This window comes from Neopsephotus bourkii, unplaced genomic scaffold, assembly GCF_033783945.1.
Source record: "Neopsephotus bourkii isolate Nb327-2 ecotype Australia unplaced genomic scaffold, CSIRO-AGI_Nbou_v1 NB_1542, whole genome shotgun sequence".
Classification (NCBI taxonomy): domain Eukaryota; kingdom Metazoa; phylum Chordata; class Aves; order Psittaciformes; family Psittacidae; genus Neopsephotus; species Neopsephotus bourkii.
This window is the reverse complement of record NW_026902018.1, coordinates 4,826,409-4,852,067: the sequence shown is the minus strand read 5'-3', so window position 1 is coordinate 4,852,067 and position 25,659 is coordinate 4,826,409. Positions and strand designations below refer to the sequence as shown.

The 25,659-nt window shown below is 48.6% G+C and overlaps 2 protein-coding genes across 4 annotated transcripts in view; one reads left to right on the top strand and one right to left on the bottom strand.

The window, feature by feature from the left end:
* Positions 1 to 21,515, bottom strand: part of GGT1 (gamma-glutamyltransferase 1) — a 103,693-nt gene extending 82,178 nt beyond the window's left edge. For 2 of the 3 annotated variants that reach the window (XM_061370740.1, XM_061370741.1), the window contains exons 1-3: positions 21,407 to 21,515; positions 19,418 to 19,522; positions 3,888 to 3,952 (exon numbers count right to left, since the gene is read on the bottom strand). The gene's annotated coding sequence lies outside the window, so the exon portion shown is untranslated. Of the gene's footprint in view, positions 1 to 3,887; positions 3,953 to 17,167; positions 17,308 to 19,417; positions 19,523 to 21,406 lie in introns of those variants that run through there. The other variant, XM_061370745.1, reaches the window with a different exon arrangement.
* Positions 1,261 to 22,513, top strand: LRRC75B (leucine rich repeat containing 75B). Its single transcript, XM_061370761.1, has 4 exons — positions 1,261 to 1,848; positions 6,526 to 6,654; positions 9,856 to 9,968; positions 20,649 to 22,513. Exons 1-4 carry the CDS (start codon positions 1,591 to 1,593, stop codon positions 21,169 to 21,171), a joined length of 1,023 nt encoding a protein of 340 aa, XP_061226745.1. The 5' UTR covers positions 1,261 to 1,590; the 3' UTR covers positions 21,172 to 22,513.
* The last annotated feature ends 3,146 nt before the right edge of the window (positions 22,514 to 25,659 follow it).

Below are 25,659 nucleotides of genomic sequence, written 5' to 3'. Positions count from 1 at the left end.
TATTGCCGCTTCTCCTTTCAGCAGCACTTGCAGAACAGAGCAGGCAGAAGCACAAATCTAAGGCAGCCTGTCTAGTTGCCTCCGCTGACACCTTTACCCATCGCTCCAGCCAGTTATTGTCCTTCCCTTTGCTCTCAGTGACACTCCTGCAGCCATAATGCTGCACCCCAAACAAGTGATTTTCTCTTGACCCAGCCTCTCTCAAAGCTCTCCAACCAGATCCTTAAATCCTTACTCAGCATCTACTCCCTCCAAATGGAATTAGCTTGAGTCAGGCTCAGTGATATCTCAGGATCTGTCACGCTAATTTCTCTCTTGCAGGTTCTCAGATAGAGCAGGTCTAACCAAACACTGAGTAAAAAGTCAGGATTTGGCCTGTCATGATTAGAGACCCGCGTAAATGCTGTGACAAAACTGATGCATTGGCCTGGCTGCTGTAGAGTCCAGCTCCATTTTGTCCCTGTTTCTTCAAGCCAGACTGAAGTCACCCACAGCGCATATGAAAGAGGCTGCAATGATGCAGAACACGCACGTCTCCAGCCCCATTCACAGCTGAGAAATGCTGAGAAAGGAAATGAACCTTGCTGGCTCTGTACACCAAAGAGCCACAGCCATCCCCATTCCCCCAAAGTGAAGATCCAATGACCACAAGAACATTCTACTGCATATGCATCGGATTATACTTGTCTAAGGGATGCACAAGGCAGTAAGAACTTCAGGTTGTTCCTATAGCTGTGTGCCCTCACATTACAGCTATCACACACTCCTCCTCTGTGTGCAGGACTTACGGTCCATCATGGGTACCCAGGCTCAGTTTGGTGATAGCCCTGAACAGAACTGAGCCTACGGCTCCAGCTCCAGAGTGGGTCAGGCTGAGCCACCACGACCCAGTTGCCTGCAAAACCTCAGGGGTTTGAGGTGGAATTCGAGCATTGTATATTACCCTGTCGCATGGCAGTGATTTTAAACTTGCTGTGCACTGCTGGAGGAGGAAGGAATGCATAAGAGGAAAACACTTTTACCCACAGCAGGTAAGGAATAGTGCCAGTATCATACTATCACTTGGAGACAACGGGTGGCGGGCAAAATTCCTACCACTTTGTTAAAAACACCTCCTCTGGGTCCAACAACAGACCAAGAGAAAACATAGCCCACAGAAGAAGTCCCAGACAGATGGCGTGTTTTGAACCACTATTAATCTTGACAACCTTTTGCAGCGTTCAACGAGTTTGCCTAGGGAAAAAAAAACCAAACTCCCCAAAATGCTTGGATGCAAGGGGCGCTCCCGGCAGCATCCGCTTTTCTCCTTGTCTTTCCCACCGAGCATTTCTCGGCACAAGAGGCGCCTTAGGGAGAAGGGGCAGCGAGGGCTGCCCAGCCACTGGGGAGGCGGGTGCTGGGGCTGGGACCCGAGCAAATAAAAGACCCCTTGGGCGTTGCTGCTCCGGGAGTGTCGGGAACCACCAGCGGGGAGCACGGGGAGCCGGGGCGGAGCCGCCCAGACCCCCGCCTCCCCCGGCACCTCCCCCGGCCCACAGCCCCGTACCCGCCTGGCCCAAAGCACGACGGCATCGCGGTCGGAACGCGGCCATGGGCTCCCGCCTCAGCCGGCAGAGCAGCCTGGAAGAAGAGAGCACCGAGGAGCTCTGCGCCGGCAGGCTAGAGGGCGGCCGGGGCGACTTCCACCTCTCCTCCCTGCTCCTCCATCCGCAGAAGCTGCCCGGGGTGCTGCGGAAAGCCTCGCCAGCGCCCTACGTGCGGCGTGTAGGGTGGCTGCGGGAGATCCAGGCCACCATCCGTGAGCACAAGCGGGAGCACGCCGTGCACATCCTCAGGCTGCTTCGCAAGGTAAATGCTGAGAGCTATGAGGGGCCCCGGCCGCCACCTCCGGGGCAGGGCGGGCAACAAAGAGCTGTGCGCGGCGCGGGCGGTGCCGGCCGGGCCGGGGTCTGCAGAGTGGGGCGGGGAGCCGGGGTTTACAAGCTCCCCTCCTCGGCAGTGCGGGGTTTGCAGCTCCCCTCGGCGGGGTGGGGCGGGCTGGGCTCTTTGTGCTGCCTTTCTCCGCTCTCGCCCCGGCGGTGCGGGAGATGCCTCGCTAGGTACCCGCCGCAGCAGGCAGAAGCGGCTGCCGGAGGCGACACCCACCCGGGTTCCCGGCCACCAGCCCGGCTCCCTGTCTGGGCGCAGGGGCTGGAGGATTCGGCTGCTGGCAGGAAAAGGGGGGTCCAAGCCTCAGCTGTGCCCATCCACACCCCTCAATGCAAGTCGCTGGGTGCGCTCAGGATTGATGTCCCCCGGAGAAAAGCCAGTGCCGTCCCGCTGCCACCACATCCCATTGTGTCCATCCAGCCAGGCTGGACAAGATCTGGTTTTTGGGAGAACCCAAAATGGGTTTGGAGAGGAAGAGTAGCTCTGTGAGAGTCTTCACTGAGAGGAGAGGTAAAGGGGTCAGTGTATCAGTGGAAGCTTTTTTCTGTCTGCTACTATTCAGGAACAGAAAAGCCAGTGTGCAGACAGTGTGGTGCCAAACTGCTGCTGAGGACAGAGCCCTGCTGCTGGAACAGAGCCATCTACTCCATCGCTTAGTGCTACCATCACTTTCCAGGCAAACTCAGCTCCCCCAGCTGCAGGCAACTCTGCAGTCAGTAGCTCAGGGGATGAATCCTCCCTCTGATTTGGACATAAACCACCATCAGTTCTTAGCTTTCATCTTTGTTAGATAATGACCTACATAATCCTGGGAACATACTGAGTTTGTAGCCATAGTGGCAAGTAATCTTTGGGCTACTCAGGGAGTACACTGGAGCAGGACTGCTTGCTGGGATGCTTGCAGCCATATTACCAGCTGCAGGGAGCTGCATTAGTAGCCCTCTCTGCTCTGAATGTCCTGGGCTTTGCAACACCTCCAACAATGGTGGTCAGTGCCCTGTGTTCCCAGCAAGTTGCACACTTAGAAATAAGAACTTACAGGACCAAACCCTACATCTCTACTTTTCCTGTTCACTGCCTTAGCATTCACATGAGGATTGCCACCAGCTCAACACTGTTCTTGCCACACATGTAGACTGATAAACCCTCAGCAGAAAGCCTGTACCAGTGTGGCAGAAAAAGGTGGAATAACATTTCAAAGGCAGTTTGGAGAGGCACCATTACAAGAAGCTTCTGAAAAGAGAAGCAACCACTCACTTCATAAATGCAGCCGTGTAACATGAATAGACTTTTGTAGAGTATGCTCAAGACCAGAACTACAGAATGTTATTTTCTATAGTGCTCAGCACCTCTCCTTGAGACTGCAGCACTGAAATCCTCCACCAGCCTCGGAGGTCTCCAGAAGATCCAACTGTGAACAGCCAGGGTTTGAATGCTAAGTCACAGGGCCATCTGGCATGGAGGGTCATTTCTAAGCCCTCCTTTCAGGACCAGTTAAACATTCAGCACATCTGCACTGAGAATCATCATGTCCTGAACATCAGATTTTGTCCACTGCCTTTCCAGTTCCTCTTGTTATTCGTGGTCCCCATCTCTGCCTGTCCATGTTGGAACAGTGACCCTCTGTGCATCTGCTCATGACAGAGCAGTGAGACATGCATCCTGTAGTCACAACACAGTGAGATGGGAATCCATCCAACACCACCCCAAAGACTCCGGTTCGCTGTGTGCTCAGATATTTCAGAGACACAAAGCTACACCTCTAATACACACCACAACCTTCAACAACTAAACACAACTGTCAGCCAGTCTGGGGTCGTGTAATCAAGAACCAGCATCAGCTTAGAGGGTACTACGATCAGCCTTTTTTCCCATTTACAAATTTACCTTGTTCCCCAACTAAATTCAGCCCTTAGCTTGGTCCCCAAGCATGTCCTTCCTTACACAGACTGGCCTACCTTGGCAGTAAGATGCTCTAAGGAGTCGCGGATTAATGTGTCCCAGGTAAGAGTCTGTTTGTAACCTGTAAAAAGAAAGAGATACCTTGGTTAGTGGACAGTGATATTTAACACCATACCTCATCACTGTGCCTTGGGCAGGGTACAAAAACCCCAGAGAAGGCAGAGCAATGGTGAGACCAGAATCACAGCCTCCTCAGGTGAGCAGGCACGCTCAGCCAGACCAGAGCTCACAGGGTGCTGGTGTGTGCCTCCTGCTGCAGGCAGCCTGCTGCTCCCGGCAAAGAGAGACCTTATCCAGCCCTGTAGATGTACACTGCAGGGTGTAATTGTATCTGCTAGTGGGTTTTGACTTGCGTCTACAGACCCCAAAGGGCTGTGGACTGCTCTAGGATGTGGGGAGGGTGTAATGAAGTAAAGCAAGCCAGCCAGAAGCAGATCCACTAACACAGATGCAAGGTCTCACCGTTTTAGAAGACTGCACTGAGAATAACCACAAACCATAGGTATACACTCAGGTACGCTTGCTTTGTACAGGAACACCTGGACAACTCACTGCACATCACCTTACCAGTCTCAGAAATACCACTTGCAAAAGGCAGCCCAGATTTCTGCTGGTCTAAATGGACATCACTCAGCTGAAGCCAGGGCAGACAGTGGATTTACACCAGTACAAAGTCTGGTACAATCTGATATCCCTGCACCCAGACAATGGCCAAGTATAATTTTTAAGATAACAGCACTAAGCAAACTGATCTGGCAAGACTTACAATATTCTGCTGTCTGCAGCCATCCTTCATGTGGTTTAAAATTTTCCAAGAAATGATAGAGGGAAGGAGGGAAGGAAGTAAGTAAAATGAACCAGAAAACATCCCTGGGCTAAGAATTTATGGACTATCAACATGAAGTGAATATTTACAGCTATATTACTTACAAAGCCCTTGCAGGCAGGATTTATAATGGGAATGCAGATTCATCTTAATAGTATAGCTCCAACTGGGGGAGTTTAATTACTGCTCTGACATCCACTGCTGCATGCCCAGCCATGCCATCCACTCAGCAGCTTTCTTCATCTGTGCATATTACACTTGGCGTAGGAGGCTCCATTTCCCTGAAGCCTTATGGTTAAGGGAGACATTGGCATGGTGCCTGGGTATGCTCCTGGCCCACATCCAGCTGTGTCTGGCTGGCTGTCTTTCGGGACTGATCCACTGCTTGGGTTCCTTGCTTGCTTATGGGTGTCATCTGTGTACACACAGTAACAGGGCTGTAAAGCATTTGGTTTATCAACCCTTTCTCCACTAGATCTGTAGCCAGGGTCTCTCTGGTATTGTGCTCTCTGCTCAATCCAGGCAGGAGAGAGTAGATACAACACTGGCTGTACTTGCTGCTTAAGGTTAAGATCCCACACCACTGCTAGCTATGGCTCTGTCCCTGCTGCTGATGGGTGTGTGTACACCCAGCTGGTTTTTTTCTGTCTGTCCCCTTTTTTCCCCTGAGCATTCAGTGCACCTTTCACTGGTGGTGCACACATTCCGTGGAGCAGCGCGAACATATGGGGCACCCATTTGCTTATTCATTTCTCCTGGCAGCAGCATACAGAATGTGCACAGGACTTGTTTCATTCCTCAGCCGAGCCTTCCTTGTCAACTGAATCAAACTCAGCACTGTCCCTATTAGGGAGCTCCTTTGTTCTACATTCTTAATCCTGGGTTATTCTTTTTTCTGTCCTTGAGGTATTTTCAATGTGTGTGGTCTCTCTTTACCGGATGCCCTTTTTTTATTTTCACAGCCCTGTGGCACCTCCTGATTGGAAGTAACTGTGCCATATATTAGATCTTAGCTTTCCTTTTACCAAGAAACAGCTTAGTTCTTTGGAGTATCACCCATCTGATGCCCCTCAGAGGCTTTTGTGTTCCCAAGGATGCTGAGGTTTCTTCCAGCACGTCCAAAGGTGCCTTGTACTCAAAGTCCATGCAGGTTAGTTGCATGGACTACAGATATTCCCCCAGCTCATGCAGGAAGAGGACTCCCCATGACTGTCATGGTAGAGCTACCTATAAATTTACCATTACACCCAAAAGGCAATACTAGCAGTGTTAGCACTTAGTGAGAAATTCAAAGGACAGCTAAACTCATATTGATGGGCAGGACTTCTGCTCTGCCAGCCATGACTGGGGCATATGGCAACATCTGAATACCTGAGAAAGGTTTGATTCTTCCTGGAAAGCTGAGATTGGAGAGGCATTTTTAGAGCGAGCCTTCCTGCACAGCTTCTTCAGCATATTCGCACATACATGCTGACAAAGCTGTGAGCTTCTCTGGAGCTAATTCTCTCTGGGCTCCAGCCATCCTGGGAATGATACCACTCTCACCTTCCTATGGTAAGTGGAAACAAGGTCCTCAGTCCATAGGCTGACTAGCTGAACTTAACACTGCATCTCATTCAGCTCTTTGGCTGTCCACATTCCCCATCACCGTGATGCTGAGTCAGACACAGCTGCTTCACCTTTGTTGGATAGTTTCCTGCATTGAACAACCAGCTGGCACCTCATCACATTTACTTTCTAGTTTCAAAAAACCTCATTATTATAGCTTCAAGGAAGCCTGTGTATCTGACTGACTGTTTTTCCTGTAGGACCTGGGATTGGAAGGAACATTTCTCAATGAAGTGCTCTACAAAAACGCAACTTTCCTCAACTTGGTGGATCCCATCTCCCACGATTTGCTGATGAGCCTTGCTAGAGATCTGCAGTGTCCCAAAAAGGTGAACCCTTGCCCCAGCCCAATGAATACTTTGCAACATAGCACTGATGCAGAGAGCCCTAATGCAGCGGTGGGTGATGGGTGGTGCTCTGCAGTCTTTCAGAACCAGCCAGTGTATGCCCTTGGAGTGGTAGCATATAGATTACACATAGATACAGCATAGATTGTGATATATGTTTCTGTAGAAATGAGTTAAAACTACCTCAGAACATGAATGCAACTGAAGGAGGGGGTGGTTTTGTGCACAGAAATCACTATTTTTGTGCCAATAGTAAACTTGATGACAGGGTACAGGCCAGATAAAAATGTATGGGGTGGATAGTGGTGCCATACTGACTGGGACACGGCAGGGGTTCCAAGCAGCTAGCTTATCAGGGGGCTTACGGAGCTGCAGAGTGGAACAGAGATCTCTGCACCTCTGCCCAGACTGGTACCTCTGCAGGAGAACAACCTCCCTCTTGCCAGGCCCTTTGCTATATGTAACTGCCTTTGCCCAGCATTACATCCCTGCTATAACCTTCCAGATCCCTAAGAGCAGCACTGTAGGAATACATTACAACTCAGAGTCCAAGAAGCAAACATATTAGTGCACAGTAGCCCTGCACTGCTTCAGCACGTTCCTTCAGAGACTGAGGAAAACAGAGGCAGGGCTGGGTGTAGACAAACATCACGGATACACAGTCCCACTGCAATACCAGTATCTTTTCGTTAACCAGTTTTGTTTTGTAACACCAGTAACTTTTGTTACTCTTTGCCACCACAAACACTTGGATTTGCAATACACCCGTTTACTCATCAGGCTTGGCAAGTGTCATGTTTGCTTTATAAGGACAGCAATAGAGTGAATTTCTTTATTCAAAGAGATATTACTTACACAAAGCTCAGAGCAAACAGCAGGGCCCTAGGGAATACATCGAATGCTTGCTGTAGATTACTGGCATTTCTAACCTTGTTCTGTCATCTCCTGAAGCTCTTATAACAATTAACCTGTCAGGTGTCAACAGACAAAGTACATTTAGACAAAGTTCAATTCTCATAACTGGGCTGGAATGCAGCCTGAATAAGATCTTTTAAAGTGTAGTTTTAGTGCAAATTTTATAAGCATCTAAAAAGGAAGGGGGTGGGTTTCAGCAACACCTCTTAACCATACTTCACTTGACCTCACCTCCTGCTGTTGTACCAGACCATCTCCAACCTCACACTGTGCAGAGCCCTTCAGGGGAGGCAGCACAAGGGGACATGACCTTACACAGGTACCTAGCAAATAACACTACAATTCTTACCTACCTGCATATACTTCTCCTCCTCTGTTTTCCATGTATTATGTGACATATGTACCATTATATTGATAAGATTTTCCCCAATCTTAAGGAAAATGTTGAGTACCTGAGCTGACCCTCAAAACCAGCAGGAGGGCTGGAGACACTCAGTAAGTACCCCACAGCACCAGCACAAACACCAGCAGTCCATGTCCCCTCTCTGACCCTGGCTGAGCATCTGGTGGGTGTAAATGCATTACAGGCAAGCAGGCTGAGTGCAATTCCCAGTCTGTCAGTGGAAATTAAATCAATGAGGACATGGGAAAGAACAGGAGGGTAATTCTCAGTTGTGAGCCAACAAATGCTTGCAGAGCATTGTGCCAAACTCTGCGCTGAAGCCTGCAGTGCACGTGCACCCACTTGGAAAGGTTTGCTGTTTTGGTGACAGCAGGGTGCTACTTGCAGTCTTGCCAGCATTGTAGTAGCCTAAGACAAGGCACCTAACCTAAGGGCATGGGCCAGTCCTTGTGGGGTTCCTAGGGGACCTGTGACAGTGATGAGGGAGCGCTCAGCTGAGCACTTAGGCTGGGATCCCTCTCCAGTTGGCACAGCACAACAGCCACATGCTGGCAGCGCATCCCTGGAGAGTTGAGCTGATTCAGTGACTGCTGAGGAAAGCCACAGTGCAGCTGCTGGCCCACAGCACAGCACCGTAACCACTTGCCATAAAGAATGAATTAGTGTATTTCCCTACAGCTTTACTATGTGTTTACCTACCAAATCCCTAAATGCACATGTTGCACAACAGCTGGAGGGCTGAGGAATGGGAATGCAGGTGTCTGCCAGCATTTGGCAAATATGATAAAGAGGACAGAAATCCCAGCCTTCAGCAGCTGCCATTTGCCATTCTGCTTCACCAGAGGAAGAGAGGTGCTGTTGAAAGTCAGGGCAATAGAGAATACATGCAAAAATAAACTCAAGAAGGTATCAGACATCTTGGTGCCATCTTTTTCTGATGAGTTACTACTGCAGGGGCTGGAGGAAACTGCTGGCATTAGGAAGTGCCCAAACTCAAACCTCCAGTAGCAGAATGGACACAAGGATGTAAGATGGAGTATGCGGCACTCACTGATCCCTTTTCCTGCTATCTCCTAGCTGGAACACAGGAGGAAACAAAGTCAGGGTGCTGCTGGAGGCGGAGCAGGGATATCCCAGGGCACATCTTTTCCAGCAAGAAACACCTCAGGAACAGGGCAAGGTGCTGATTGCTAAACTTTCCATATCAGGGTACCAGATAAGTCAGTCCGAAGACATGTTGTAGTGAGAGTTTGGGAAGCATGACAAGGGTCATTAAGAGAAATTTAGCAGAGTCCTGTACCACACTGTTGGCAGCTTATCTGCACAGCTGGGGACAAGTGCTGCTGAGGATACAGCAGTGAGGAGCCGAGACACCCATGCTGTCCTTGCACTAGGCTTTAAACAACAGTGGAGGTCTTCTGAAGAAAAGGGTGTAGGGGGTCCCCGCACAGAGCCCCTCACACTGTCAGCCACCTCTGCCCTCCTGGGTGTTGCCTGGCCTAGAGCCAGACTCCCTGCCACAGCTCTAGAAAATAACCCCTCTTCTGAGCTTCACTTGCTCCTGGGTAGGCTGTGAAAGTGTAGCCCCACTTTGGGCAAGAACATATTTGGATGGGCTGGGGTCCTTCCTAGCAGTGCACGGCTCTTGCTGCTCCTCCTCCACCTCAGGAGGAGTTGGCATCTAGCAGAGGCACCTCAGGCCTTCTCACCACTGCTCTTTCATCCTCTCTCTTCATCTCTTCCCTTATATACATGCACCTGCTCCACTACCACCTCTGCTCCTTTCCCATCTTCCTCTGTTTCCCCCCCTTGCCTCCTCCTCTGCTGTGGTGCACACAGAGTCTAAGATGTCCTTTTGCTTTCAGGAATATGACCCCTGGAAATCCTCAGACAGGATCTGCAGGCAGCTGATTTACCACCTAACACCCCACTCAAAATGGCACCGGCACGGCATGCCCCGAAGGAAGTCCCAAGTGTGGTAAGCAGCATGGCAGGGATACTGTGGATGGGCATGGAGGGGGATCTACCAGGAGAAACTGTGCACCATCCCAGTCTGTCACTGGGATGCCACTGGCCTTCTCAGAGAAAGGTAGGACTGAAAACCTGCGTGGCAGCCACTGCTCAGTTTCTTAAAAAGCCTCAGGCAAGCAGCACAGGGTAAGAACCAACACCCCTCTCCCTGGCCTGCTTGCTATTTACTCCTTTTATATAGTGTTACAGTTCCTTAACCTCTCCCAAGTGCATCAAAATCAATCCCGTTGATTGCAAAGTGCAGACAACTCTCCTGTCAGGGCTTGCAGGGTGTTTGGCTCCCAGCTCTTCATCCCACTTTGTCCTTGTTTATCCCAGTAAAACTTCCCAGCCTGCAGGGAAGATCTCCTATTAAAAGGCACTACCACAAGCTGATCACCCCACTCAGCAGGAACCACTGTGGGGTGGCTGGCTGAGGGGTGACCATCTTTACTTACCTCCCATTTCTCTGCCAGGACTAGAAGGACCTGAGATGGCGTAGAACCTCAAGTATGGGGAACCCAACTCAGTACAATGGCCACTGACAGCTGCTGGCTGGCAGCTGCTTTCCACTACTACAAACATATCAGGCACTCACACTTCTTTCCTTGCATCTCAATGGATTTTTCTAACAGATAAAGAGCAATCCCTACTTCTTTTAAATCCACCCCTTCTTTCCTAATTTTCTTCAAGCAAAGCCTGTTCTGGTGACACAGATCACCACTGCTGAAGAAAAGACAGACAAATTGCTAAGAAAAGAGGTCATGTCAGTCCCATTAGCTTCTCAGGAATAAATGCAGGATTGGATAAAAGAAGTGCAAAATTGGCAGCACTCTGAGAATGGCCTTGGGCTTTTCTGAGACTGTCAGTCTTTGATGCGTGTACCAGCAACTTAAAATCCCCCATGGAATTGCCATTTCCATCATACCTTTCATTCTGACTCAGAGGCAGCTCCCCAGTGCATCTTAAGGAATAAAATCCCTAATATCATGATTTCCAGGCTATCTGCCATTCATACCTGTAGCCCCATTTTACCACTGTGAGTTTCAATGCTCTCAATCCCAGCATTCCATGGGGCAGGACTGTTCATACTGGTTTGCAGGTGGGAACCACAGCACAGAACAAGACTGAGGGACCAGAGATGAGCGAGTCCTTTTCCAGATCCATTCAGTTAGATGACATTTTCCCTATGGGATCCTGCGGAGCACTAGAGATGCAGGATATAGACAGTAGATCAGACCTCAACCCCATCCATATCCAAGATAGAGAGACTTAAAGATAAGAAGCGCTGAAAATACGTAGAACTCTGTAGAGGGTGGCTGTCTCAATGCCCCATTCTGTTTTTCAAAGTCAAAAGTCCCTCCCTGCTGCTGCTAACTCAACCCTCTGCCTGTGTACTCCTCTTTGCAGTACAAACCTCTCTTCCAGTTGGACTCCAGAATGGAGAGTCCAACTGGAGATGTTCCCTGATTGCACAGTCCAGAGGACTGCCTGCTGCAAACTCATCACTTACTAACACCACAGAGAGGTCTGTGGCCAGAGAAAGAGCTCTGGGCCCCATGAGCCCAAATCCCACACAAAAGGGTCAAGCCAAAAGGTACAGCGCATTGGCCAGAAACAGAGTATCTGTGAGCATAAGCAGGGAGAGGGCAGCAAGACAATATGCAGTGGAGGGAAATGCAGGTCTAAAGTGGGCAGCCCTGCCTGGCAGTCAGGTCCAGCTGCACAGTGTTACATAAAGCACAAAATAATTGTGGTTAAATATGAAACAGCAGAGCTTTACTTTTAAGAGTGGAGAGGAACTGGCTTTCAGCAAAAGTTCCTGTAGAGCTGATACCCAAGGCTGCTGCAAGAAAATGGATGTTGTCAGTATCAGGAAGGCAAGAAATAGCTGCTTCATTTGGAGGTGCAAGCACCTGGTTTTGTCCAGATGGGCTGTTTTAACCTGATCCAAATACTCTGCTTCCATCTATCTGCTAGTGGGAATATTTTACTACAGTGTCTGTCTCTGAAGCCCATGCCCTTGGCTTGCACCCTTCCTGCCATCAAGGTCCTGTAAAAAGTATGGGTGTAGCAGTAACACTTTGAAGGCATTTCTAAAATCTAGTGGGCATTTGGGACCACAGGGAGGAATCACTGCATGGAGACCACACTGAGGAACTGAATACATTTTTACATTTTCCTCTTGCTTTTGTGGTCCCCTGGGCTTTGGCTTCTGGCTTTCACTGAGCTGATGGAGGACCCCCTTGTTCTCTTCTGAAATGCGATTTCTGCTTTCTGGCAGCATGTTAGATGGGCCCAGGAGATAATTAATAAGAGAGCTTCCAGCATCTGCCAGGTTCTAATTACATTTGGGTTCTTATGGAGAGGTGGTATGGGAGATGAAAAGGACCTGCAATACTGGGACCAGATCACACATAAGATGTTCCTCCCCACTGCCAAATAGCAAACTAACTGTAGTTACATCCCTATGTCTTCTCAGTGGGACCCAAAGCATCCAGCAAGTAGAAACCTGAGCCACTCATGTACTAATAAAGAAGAAATAATAAGGTACATCAAGCTCTCCTGTTATGATATACAGGCCAGAAGCAGAGTCCATACAGAAACATAGAAGAAGAAAGCTTACGGCAGCACAGTCAACATTGCAACAGTAGAAGAGGTCCATCCCAGGCTGTGTCTGTTTTCTCTGCCTGATTAAACTGTCAAAGGTGATGCTGGGAGGCAATTTGCTCTCTGTATCTGTGCCTCTGGGTTCTTGGCAGTAGCTGTCTGCCTTGTACAGTGAAGGGTTATCAGTGTCCCAGCTGTGCAGTCACCCAAAGAGACTATTTCAGCTGCCCAGATGATACTGAGAAAGCTTGCCATACTGAAAGCAAGGGCTTAATTCTCCTTTGCTGCAAAATCCTATCTCAGATCTGCAGCTTCCAGCCAACAGCCACATCTCACTTGCAGCTGACCTTATTGGGTTGGCTGCCTGACCAAACAGAGAAAGTGAGATCTTGGGGGATTTAAAATTAAAACCAGAGAAACTGGAGGATAATATTTCACAGAAGGGACCAGCACAACTTTGCTGCACAGTTTTCAGTCACTTACATCCTCCTGGGAATTCAATTATAGCACCATTTTACAGTTGTATAGATCACTCACACTTAACGAGCAGAATTCATCCTAGAGTGTTGTATAACTCCAGCTTCACTTCCTTACTAAATGGACATTTATAGTGTAAAGAGTAATGGATGAAGAAATGCTGCTCTGCACACAGGAGCTTTTTAGGCTATCAGCACCACTTCTGGGGAATTTTGACAGATGCAGGATTTTTTTTATATTATTAATTCTGTTTTCAAAAGTTGAGACCTTCTGCAAAGCTAAATTAAGGAAAACTGTATGTGCTTTTGCAAGTGCCACCATCTGCCTCCAGAACAGGGCTAGACCCAGAGGGTGTATTACTTTCTGAGGGCAAGATACACTGGACTGCATTTCAGAGTGGAGAGGGAGAAGGGTATCAAGTGAAGACAGTCTTTGCTTGGAGAGCTGGATCACAGCCTAGCACTGCAACCAAGCTGTGGATTACAACTGAGCTGTCTTAGCAAAAGTCATGTCAGGGAACCTTAATGGATCTTCCACTTGCTTATCCCCAGAGCTGGCTACTTCAGTGTAACTACTTGCTTTCTTAAGTGCAAGGATCAAACCTGAATATACAGTAAACACAAGATGATCTTTACAATCAGGATGTTCCTGGCACAAGAAAACAACTGAAACACCAATAGATTTTCCACACAGTGTCTGGGTCTGGAAAAGCAAAGGCAGTTGTGTGCATGGAGTTAGTAACTCCCAAACTGCATGCATCTGGGCTTTCTGTTTCACAAGTCTCACCACAATTTTACTTTGCTCATCTGAGTGATTTTCACCTTGGCTAATCCAAAGCTGGGTGGAGAACTGAGTATCCCTTCTGGGCTCGTTGCTCCATTTATCAATTATTAATGCACATTGTGCAGACATTGTGGCATTAGATGGGCTTTTAAAATGCAGTGAAAACACTTGTGTCTAGAAGACTGCAAGGAAACAGCTTTAAATGGCTCTGGATCTTTTTTTCTTGAAAACATCACTCAGGGCTGTGGATAACAGCTCTGGCAGATTAAATCCCAGCCTTTACATGGCATGAGATGAATATTAACTACAGCTTTATGTCACCCTTATGCAACAGGGTAAACAGGCCCCATCATTCCTGCTTCAGAGATAGGAAGCCAAGTTAGAGAATACCAGTCAGTAAACTAAAACCACATGGTAGTAGTCATATGGGAGTACAGGAACTACCCCACACAATTTTTCAAGAAACTGCTGCTCACAGAGATGTTATCTGGACAGAGATGAGCTGGTTAGTAAGTTATGGAAAGGCAGGTACTGCCCCCTCATCTTACAGTGCAGAGTCCCAAACAATATGCATGATCAGGGTTCCCAGCAGCATTGAGAGGCAGGTACATCTGCAGAGGCTGTTGGAGATGGTAGAAAGGGTCATCCAGCAGCTTGACACTGCCCTGTCACAGATCAGAAGAGAAAGTCCAAGGCTGGCAAGCAGAAGCTGCAGGACACTCTGACAGAAAGACAATGAGTGAAGCAGTGGAGGCTGGGGGGCAGATGGCAGTTAAAAGGAATCAGCAGAGACCTTGTGCCTTCATGACTCTTACACAGTTGAAGATCTGACAAAGACATAGGCCAATATAGGACATTTACAGTGAGGAGGCAGTATTATTTGCTGTGTTGCTAGGATAGACCTAAAAAAAGAGGAGAAACAACCAGAAGTCTTGGATGGATAACATGGCAGCAGGAGGGAGGACAAGGGTTCACAGCTCTCTTGAACACACCTTCAAGGACAGAGTGAAGATGACAGCAGAGCAAGGAGGAAGAGGTGTTCAGCTGTATCAACACCTACAGGTACCCATGTCCCACCCCAACTGCAGAGGGAGGGTGGTAGGAAAAAGGCTGCCTTTGCACTCCCTGCTCTCCACAATGAGGGATTTCCCACAGTTGATCAAAAGAGCTTGTGGGCAAGGATGGAGATGTGATTGAGGAAGTCCCTTCTCATGAAATGCTCATGGAAGTGGCCTGTATGTGCACTACCTCCATCCTCACAGAGGTGCTGCACCCAGCCTCACCAGCTCAGGCTGGGTTAGTCTAGGTCAATGCTTTTGAGACTTCACTTTCCTTTTTCATGTCTCACTAGAAGCTGCTAAAGCTAACCATGTGCAGCAGCACCCTGTGTCACAGAGAAGCAAAGCAAGCAGATTATGCTAAGTAGGTGATTAAAAAGCCCAGAGTCCATCCCCTAAATCACTGCTCAAAGCAGAGAAGCCATCTAGACATGTCTGTCACTAGGTTCTATGCAAGCAGCCAAGACATACCAGACTCGTGGCTAATTAGCCACTACTGGCAGTGCCTGTTAATGAAGATGGAGATGCTCAGTGATGGCAGTCTCTGACAACAGAAAATTTTACATTTGGAGGCAAATCAAAAATAGGAGGAGGAGAGGGCTGGTAATTCCCCAGAGAAAGGCAAGGAATCTGGACATCCCTCATTACTGAAATCCAGTCCGAGGCTGGGACTCCACAAATCTGAACCTTGGCCTGAACAAGCTCTTCCAAATCCCACAAAGCCAAAAGGAGGCAGCCACTGCAGTGCTTGGCAAATCCGGTCAGAGCAATGGTTAGGACATGTTACACCCCTTCCCTGTAGCCACCAAAGAATTTAGCTGATGAGCAAGCCATTGAAGGTATTCAGCGCTAATAAACAAATACAAGTGCTGAGTCCTCAGCTTCCTGGACTCAAAGAAGGACTTGGAAGAGGGCCTAAGGGTCAAGTCCCTTAGGACAGGTCCTGGAAACAAATGACTAGCAACTAATTTCAGGTCTCATTATTTCACCTCAAGACAGCTCTGAATTTGCTTATTTTAGCTGAGTTACCAGGAGAAAGGAATGATGACTGATCCTTATGTGGAAAGAAGATTTTTACCCCAGAAAAAAGCCAATGGAGGCACAAGATTGTTACATTCCTTTCCTGTTTCCAATCAAGGAGAGCAAGCTTTATTCTGACATGTGCAGGTCCCTCAGAACCCTTGCTCTCTGGGCTGATCTGGGTGGATCTTACATGGCCAGGCTCATGGTGCAACCTGGGGACTGCTGAAGGGTAGACTTGGCACCTAGGGAAGGCTGAAAGGAAGGCTGCCTGCCTGTCAGTGGGAGAAAGGCCAGACCCCAAGGAGGGAGTTGGGAACAACACAAGAAAAAAATTTGTTTCAACAAGAGAAACAATGAGATGTACCAAGAAGAGCTCTCATCCCTCAGCAGTGCTGGACCAGGGTTGCAAGCAGAAAGGTGGGCAGGCACTGTCCCTCACTGGATGCTTCATCTAGCTGCAGGCAGGCAGGAGGGGCAGGTTGCTGATTATCCTTGCTTAAAGGTTCACAGAATTTCTCATTGGCAGCCATTTCTCCAGAATCTGAGGGAGTTGGGGGTTTGTTTCCTCTCTGAGCTTGTTGCAGATAGTACAACACAGTCTGCTTCCCTGCAGCCAGGGTCCAGATTCTTGTTAGATGCAAATCCCCACAATTATAAATCTGCACACAGCACCAGCTGCAGCAGCATTAAGTTGCTGGCATCCAGCCTCCAGTACTTTGCAGTCCTCTGTCCACACGTCCCATAGGCATCAAGACCCATGTCCTAAGTAGCTACTTTGTCCCAAACAGAGGAAAAAAGTTTCTGCAGCTGAAGCACTCTTTAAGCCTACTTCACATGCAGTAGTTAAGGGATAATAGAGGATCCATTTCCCTGGAAGTAAACCTGGCATTTTCTCAGGTGCTCCAGAAGTGTCTGATCCTGGAGTCCTGTGTTGTGCACCCTCCCTTCTCCCCTGGGAAACAGAGCTTAACAGAGTTCCAAACAAACACTAAGTGACAAATAATTCAGAGTAAACCTTCTACTGCTTTTCCCTGTCCCTTTTCTGACAGCAGATATATTTACCTCTAAAGCAATAGAGGAGAACGAGTGGGCAGCTATTCTGTACCCTGCCCTAGAGACAGTATTCAGCTGCACCTCTTGGAGCGGCACATAACCACCAAGGAGGTGAGAAGAGCTAGCATGCATGGGGCATCAGATCTCATGCTTCAGCACTTACCAGAGAGCTGAGGGCCTGGCTGCAGGATTAGGGACTATGTTCACCAGGACGAGGCTTCTACAGACACATCCCTACAAGAGGCATTTTTACAGGCAAGAGAATAACTTAAACACAGAAGGAGCCTACAGTGCTGAGACAGGAGGCCCAGAGCCACCCTGGCAGGTACAGCAATGAGGGCAAAAGGAAGCAGCAAAAGCACAGGAAAGGAAAGAAAAACGAGCCAGCAAAGGAGAGAGGGCGGGCTCTGGCACAGGACAGGAGGGTTTAAGCACATTCAGCCAGGAACAGTCCAGTCTGGAGAATCAGTTGTGGAAAGATAATTTGTCTGCTTGATTTAAGCCTCCTTGGGGTATTGGCTTGTTGCTGGAGAGAGCAGCAAGAGGTACCTGCTCTGGTCAGAGCACGATACATGACTTATTACTGCAGTGTCTGCATAGCAGCCAACAGGAGGGGGGGCTTAATAGGCAGAGACAGACAAGCACATTGTTTTTGTCCTTCTGACATTTCCCCTCACGTATCACTGTCTGCATTCAGAGCCAAATCACTCAAAATGGGACCCCATGAGCCATTCAAACTTGCCCCCTGTTAAGAAAGGTGCTGCTGCACACGCAGCTGGAAAACCGGCACCTGAATGCTGAGGCCCGGCAGAGGGAGCGGTGCTGGCTCAGACATGCCCTCCAGTGGTCCCCACTCCAGCCTGGTTCCCATCCCCATAACCGAACTGGGAGCACTAAGGCTTTTTCCTTGCAGCTTAGCAATAGGAAGTTTAGATGAGGCTTTGCACAGATTCAGACAAGGCTTGGGGCTGGAGGACCCCTTAGTTTATGTCTCCTTTGTGTGCTCCCCCCAGCCAGGATCTGCCATTGGTTGATAGCACTGGGGAAGAGAAATTCCAGGAGCCATAGGCTGTGTTTGCACAAAACAGGCACTGAAGTCATTGCAGGCTTGCCTGTGTGCTTGTTATCTTGTATTCCCCCAGACCTCCAAAAAGTCTTACTCTACAGGCAAGAGAAGGCTTCCATCTCACCTTCTGCACACCAGCCCCTACTGGATAGAGGGGACTACTTCCCCTGTGCAGTCAGGCTTACATCAAGATTCATTTCTCCCTGCTTAATCTCACCAGTATGAATGCACATCTCCACATTTGATGTTTGGTTTTGCTAGAAGTACTGTGCATCAAACACCCAGATAAAACACCTAGAACAGCTAAAGGGATAACATTGTTCCAGGGGAGACTAAAGACTTCCAGCTCTGAGGACAGTCCCTGACAGAATTTATACAGTTTGAATCCTCTTTTGTGGTAGACTGTGCCACACCACCACTAGTCCCTGGTGACAAACTATACCAAAAAAGCGCACATTTATTTACCAGGAGAGTTGACAAATACAGCTCCAAGGCAGCCTAGGCTGGTATCAAGCATCCCTTGATTTAGCAGGAACAGGGAGGCTAGTATAGTACCTTCCAGACTGCAGGATGCACAGTTCACAACTCCTGCTGTTATGGCAGCAGCTAAGAGAACTGTGCTGCTGCAACAAACAATGTTCTTCACAATCCTGTCTCTGGGGCCCTGATACTGGAGAGGTATCAAGTACCATCTCCAAATGAAGGCCCTTTGAAGAACTAATCTCAGTGATTTCAGATTAATATTTCACCAGCATATCAATCTCTGCTGTACAGTACAGACAAGCACTGCTCCCCTTGCCCCTCCTGTGATTTACTGAGAAGTAGTCTGGGTTGTGTAAAGTGTAAACATTTAGTAAGTAATGCATCAGGCTCTTTTAAACCTTTAGGCCTGAATGCAAGTTATTTCCTATTGTTACTACCTCTCTACAATTAAAACTCATTAACTCAAATGAAAGTTTGCAGATACAGCATGAGCCTTACACAGTGAATTCCTGTGAGAAGCATAAGGACATACAGAAGCAGCCTGAATAAAGTGCTGCTGAACCCAGGATAGGTAGTTTTTGGCTTGAGAATTGACAGGACAGGCCATGAGGTCTTTGACCTCACATTCCTGCAAGGAAGCACAGCTACAGGTTTGCCATTGTTGAATGTGTCCACAAAGGGCTGTTGCCTGCACTGATGCACATTTACTCACTTGCATGACATGCTCATAGGGGATTATTAAGGACTCAGATTTGCAGGATGCCATGAACTGCATGTGTAAAGCAAAGCTATAGAAGCATTGTCACACCCTCTCACAACTACAGAAGGGCCTGGCAACACTAGGGCTTGTAGGGACATTCTCACCTGCCACAGGAGCTCCTGCGGTGCTGCAGCCTCCTCCGAGGAAATTGCATGTCCCCATGTACCCATTGCTTTCAGGGACTGGCTGTGCCACGGGTGTGCAGGACACTACGAAGAGCCAGATAGGAAGAGTGGGGACCTTCGAATTGGTGGTTAATTCTTAACCCACCCTGCTCCTCCCAAGCTCAACAAGGCACTTACAAACCCCACTGAGCACATGATTAGTGACACTGATTAATGGAGGGTCTTAATAAGGCTCCCATAACCTTAAAGCTAGATCTGCCTGAAAAGAGAGCAAAACTAATATCATTTTACACAAACACATTAGATTCTCCTGCAGCATATCCCCACCAGCTCCTATGGCCCCACAGCTTCCACTTTCCACAGCACTCTCACAATCCCACAGTTCATCATAAAACTCCAAATCCCACTCCCCTTGCGTACACAGCCCCACAGCACACCTTTGCCTCGTGCACATCTTACCTACCTCATCCTCACTCCACTTGCCAGGCGGACAACAGAAGAAATGGCTAAACCCCTCTCTCTAGATTTCTTTTAGCACCCCTATGTCCTCACAGCTGCAGCAGATCCCAGATGATTTGCTGACCACAGAGACCCAAACAGGCAGCCACTGGTGCTGCTTAATGACTAAGTGCTGTTTAGGAAGGCTTTTAAAGGGACATACAGTAAATCCACTCCTGGAGTGCAGTTTGCCTATAGATTGTTTTCCTGATAAAATACCCATTTCTCAGCCTGTTAACACTGCTGTCCTCTACAGTAGCCCTGCAGCACAGTCTGTTTGCCATAGACTTTGGCATTTACCTGGAGAGGTGGTGCACAAACAGCCCCCACACAGTGCAAACCAATGCACCTCGAAAGTTTGCTTGCCTTGGTTATTTCTGCTTTCTATGCATGAGCATCTGTACATGCGCATACATGCCCATTGAAATGCGCCAGTGGGAAGCTCTTGAGAGCCTGTGTTTAGCCAGTTCTGGCAAAGTTTGTGTTAAGTGCTGAGAATATACAGGAGAGCCCCAGGACACAGTCTGCCCTGATGCACGATACAAACCTTGCACCTCTTTCTCCAATGAACTCCATTAACCCTTTGCTTAATTGTCAAGCCCATGTTCTTAATGAGATCCCCCCTGTCCCAAGTACTCTCTCCCTTGGGTGAGAGATGGATGAGAGTGTTCTCCTTAATGATCTCTCTGTCTCTCCCCCTTTCCACCATTAGCCTGAAGACCAGCCTGCAGAAGAAAGTGAGCCAGGACTCCATGGATTTGTCAGGGATCCCCCTGACCATGCGGGATGTCCACCGCATGGCCTACTACCTACAGAACAACGGGGACCACCTCACCTCTGTGGATCTGAGCTTCACCGAGCTGAATGATGACATGGTGCGCCTGCTGCTGCCCTTCCTCTGGGCACTACCCAAGCTCACTCATCTTTCCCTCAATGGCAACCGACTGACGCGGGCGACCATGAAGGAGCTGACTGATACCATGAAGGACATGAACAAATTTCCTTGCCTAGCCTGGGTTGACCTTGGCAACAATGTGGATGTCTCATCCATGCCGCAGCCATTGCTTGTGGGCCTGCGCAAGCGCCTCAGCCAGCAGACCACACTGCCTACCATCTACGAGGCGCTTGACTGCGACTCAGAGATCTCCAGCGGGCATGAGGGCAGCCAGCCAGAGGATGAAGCAGCCGGAAGCACCATGCCACGTGGTTTTTCTCAGCAGGGTTGCAAGAGGTGACTGGGCAACAGGCCGGCACTGGCACACTGAAGCTGCCCCAAGAAGTCTTGAGTGCAAACACCAAGCAGAGGGCCAGCTTTACCAGCTTCCTTTGGCTCTTTCCTCTCACCTTCCCTGAAATGTCCCCCCCACCTGCTGTGAGACAAAAGCCTGTCATCCCCCCACAACGTCCTCCACTCCCTCCCCTCACTGCAAAACCCATTGCCCATGTTCCAGAGAGGAAACAATGACTTACAGTGAACCTGGTCCCCAGGCAGGGTCTCACTGGAAGATGGGAAAAGACCTGTCGGAGTCAAGAATATCCTCCAGCAGCCATTGGGTTGAGGGATATGGATGGGGAGAACCTAAAACAGAAACAGGCTTGTAGTTTACTTCCTTTCTTCCTTTTCCTATGCACCCTGGAAACCTTGAGACCTGCAGCCTTGAGTTTGAAAGGAGGTAGCCCAAGAGCCTAGCTGCTGTGGAGCTTAGGTGAAGAGCTGAGAGGCTAGAGCTAGAGCCCAGCAGTGTGTCTCCCTCTTGTGTCTGGCTCCTTTTGTTTTGTTTTTTTCCTATTGTGTGTTTTGTATTAACCTCTGAACAAAGGGACTTGGTCAGAGACCATTGGATCGCATAGGCTGGGGCGGACACATGGCTTGGAATTGCAGCATCAGGATATTTGCTGTGTGACCGGGGTGAAAGGGAGGGGAAGGAGGTATGTGTTGGTGGGAGTATGGGGGATGGGATGAGTTGGGATGGGATGGGAGGAGGAGGGAGGAGAGGGAGTGGGAGCAGTCTCGTGGATTAGCAGGACTGGTTTCAAAACCTGTGCTTTTGTACTAAAATTACAAGTTCCAAGTGAAATGGAGGAAAAGCAGACAGCTAAGTGCATAACTGTGGCACCAGAGGAGCAAGCAGTGAATATGCCAGAGGTGGGCACTTCTCAAATGAATGCACAAAGCTTTGGCTCCTCGTGGCATACTGCGTACCTCAGACACGATGTGAGCAGCTGCATCGCCATTTCCAATGCTGTCCAAACCCTAAACCACCAATGCAGTATTTCCAGTGTTTTCCACGCTGCTCATGCTCTATGTAAACATAATAAACAGTTCTCTTGGACATGAGCGTGAAGCACTACGGAGTCTGAGTATTTGGGTTGTTCACAGCAGCCCAGACTGCAAGAATACAGACCAGCAGTCCTCATACGGTGCTGAGCAGTGTGGGAGAGGAGCAGCAAGTGCCATTCACATTGGTAAGAGTGGTTCATCCCTCTAACAAAAGTGAAACATCACTATTCATTTGCGGTAGGCTGCCACCCTTAAGTGTTGCAAGGTGCTGATACGAATAAATGGATCACACTTCAGCTGGTAAGTCAAGTCCTCTCAGTTATCTGTCCCCACAGGAATTCAGAGAGCAGGTATGTTTCCGAAAGAGTGAAAAGTTAAAGAAATTAGGCATATTAAAAAAAACCCCAACAACCAAACAACAAACATGTAAATCCTGGCCCTCCTAAATTAACAATGGTAACTTTGCCTACCTCTGCTGATTCTCTTTGGGAGTCTCAATACATGTAAGCAACTCTCATATACTAAGCCACACAAATCCACATGAAATAGACACACCTTTCATGCTCATTGCTGATTTTACAGATTCTGCAGGAAGAAAATCAATGATATTTTTCAAGTGACTTATCCCCTTTGGACCAACAGTGTGAGGGCACTGGATAGTATCAGACAGGATCAACTACCAAAAGCCCCAGTAAATCCAGTCTCCTGAGGAAGAAAGCTGGGTTTAGAGACACTGTACTGAGTATTACAGCTTGACACTGCAAATGCTAGAGCCAGTCCTGTTCGCACTCCAGTCACTGGAGGAGGACCTCATGTCCTTCATGTTAACTTGAAAAACGAAGTGTTGTAGAGTCTGTCCAGCTGACCAAAAGAAGCAGAAGATGTAAGAGGGTAAATCAAATATAGCTAGGGCCAGGTGCCAGCTGCCCCATTCCAGTGGAGGAGGAAGAGAAAAGGCTCTGAGATAGCCAGAATATGATGTTAGGCCAGGAGGATGGGGAAGAGGGCATGCAAATGTAGCCAAACCCCACACAATCCAGGGTGGGAAGCGAGCATGTTCTCCCCTCAACAGTTGTCACCCAAACCCACTTTTTAGCCCTTCTAGTGAATCTAGAAGTGAGTAAGTCATTTCTGTGGCGAAGACTGTTTGGGGAACATGCGGTTGTTTCGCAAAGGGAAAACCAGAGCTGATAAAGTGGCCATTCCCATTACTGAGGGAAAAGCCATGCTGTTTCCAGAGGTCACCAGCTGCCTCTTCTCAGAACTCACTTTTCCCTTCTCAGTGTGGTATGTTACAGAATTACAGAATTGTTCTGGTTGGAAAAGACCTTGAAGATCATTGAGTCAACTGTTAAACCCAACACTACCAAGTCCACCACTGAATCATGTCACTAAGTGCCACATCTACACGTCTTTTAAATACCTCCAGGGATGGTGACTCAGCCACTTCCCTGGGCAGCCTGTTCCAATGCTTGACAACCTTTTAGGGGAAGAAAGTTTTTGTAATAACCAATTTAAACGTAGCTTGGCACATTTCCTCTTATTTCTTGTTACTTAGGAGAAGAGACCACCACCCCTATCACTACAGCCTTCTTTCAGGTAGTTGCAGAGAGCAATAATTTCTCTCCTGAGCCTCCTTTTTGGCAAGCTAAACAGCCCCACTTTCCTCAGCTGTTCCTCATAGGTCTTGTTCTCTAGACCCTTCACCAGTTTCATTGCTGTTCTTTGGGCAGTCTCCAGCACCTCAATGTCTGTCTTGTAGTGACAAGAACTGAGCACAGTGTTTGAGGTGCAGCCTCACCAGTGCCAAGTACAGGGGGATGATCACCTCCCTAGTCCTGCTGGCCACACTATTTCTGATTCAAGCCACAGTGCCATTGGCTGCCTTGTCCAGCTGGCCACACGCTGGCTCATGCTCTGGCAGATGCCAACTTAACACCCCCAGGTCCTTTTCCACTGAGCAGCTTTCCAGCCGCTCTTCCCCAAAACTGTAGCATTGCATGGGGTCTTTTGACCCCAGTGCAGGACCCAGCACTGACACTTGTTGAACCTCACACAACTGGCCTCAGCCCATCGACCTAGGCTGTCCAGATCCCTCTGCAGAGCCTTCCTGCCCTCCAGCGGATTAACACTGCTGCCCAACTTGGTGTCCTCTTTAAACTTACTGAGAGTGTGCTTGATCCCCTTGTCCAGATCATTGATAAAGATATTAAACAGAACTGCCGCAAATACTGAGCGCCGGGGAACACCACTTGTGACCAGCCATCAACTGTATTTAAGTCCATTCACTACCACTCTTTGGGCTCAGTCCTCAGTTTCCTGCCCTACTGTGGAAAAGATTACACTATTTTTTTCTTTTTTCCTTCCAAAATAGCTTTCACCAGAAATTAAAAGCATTTCAAACGTCAGCAAGATCTGCTTAAACTCTTAAAGCCTGAGCACAGCAGCACTCTGTGCCAAGAAGAAAATGCAGCCATGAAGCATTTTAAATGAAGGCTTGGAGCCACCTGGTGAATCAGTGGCATATCTAGAAAGAGGGAGCAGGGGTGCTGAGCATTTGGTACTTGACTGAGCACTGTCTCTGTAAAGCTCTACATCAAGGCACCTTCACAGCTTCTCCATAACAGTGGCAACCTCCTGAAATGAGGCAAGACCCCCAGCTTGCAGCCCACCACTGACAGCTCTTCCCTGCAGAGCTGCTGACTCAGCCCCAGGGAGGATCTGTGCAGCCTGTTTCAGCCGTGCTGAAAGTTGTGCTTTTGGTCTGAGCTGTGCTGTGCTAATCAGCAGAATGGAGATGAGACATTCAGCCCCTTGCAAGGGAATTCTGTACTAATCCCTGACGATGCCTGGCTGCCAGTTGGCAACTCCAGGAGCTGGAGATAAAGCACGGCTTGAAACAGACTGGTTCAGCTGAGCAGCTGTGGGACTGTGTTTATTCCTCCATGTGCACTTGGTTGCTCTGCCATAGAAACCTCCCCACAGAGAACTGATTGTGAATAGATACATGCAAATGCAAATTATGAGGTCCTGGCCTAAGAAACTGCCACTGCTGCTTGGATGAGCTCCGCTGGGCTGCAATTTAGCTGTGGAGAAGCTATCATGGCATAGCCAGCTGCTCCCTGCTAGCTCCTGACTGCACTGACAATGAGGGACTCTGTGAGCACAGTGGTGTGCATCCAGCTCCAGAGCTGTGATGTGCCCCAGTGCCCCCTAAGATGAGATGCATGCTCAAGAAGCAGGCATGGCAGCCCCAAATAGAGAAACCTAGTTTCATAAAAGCCAAGTTTATAAAGCAGAGAGGATGACAAACCTAAATGAGCCTTTCCTTGCACTGAATGAGAAAGCTCAGCGCTCTCAAAGGGGATTAAAGGGATGAACTGCTAATTCAGGTCTTCTCATTGATACCAGAGGGACCAGCTTAGTTATGCTCCTAAATCAG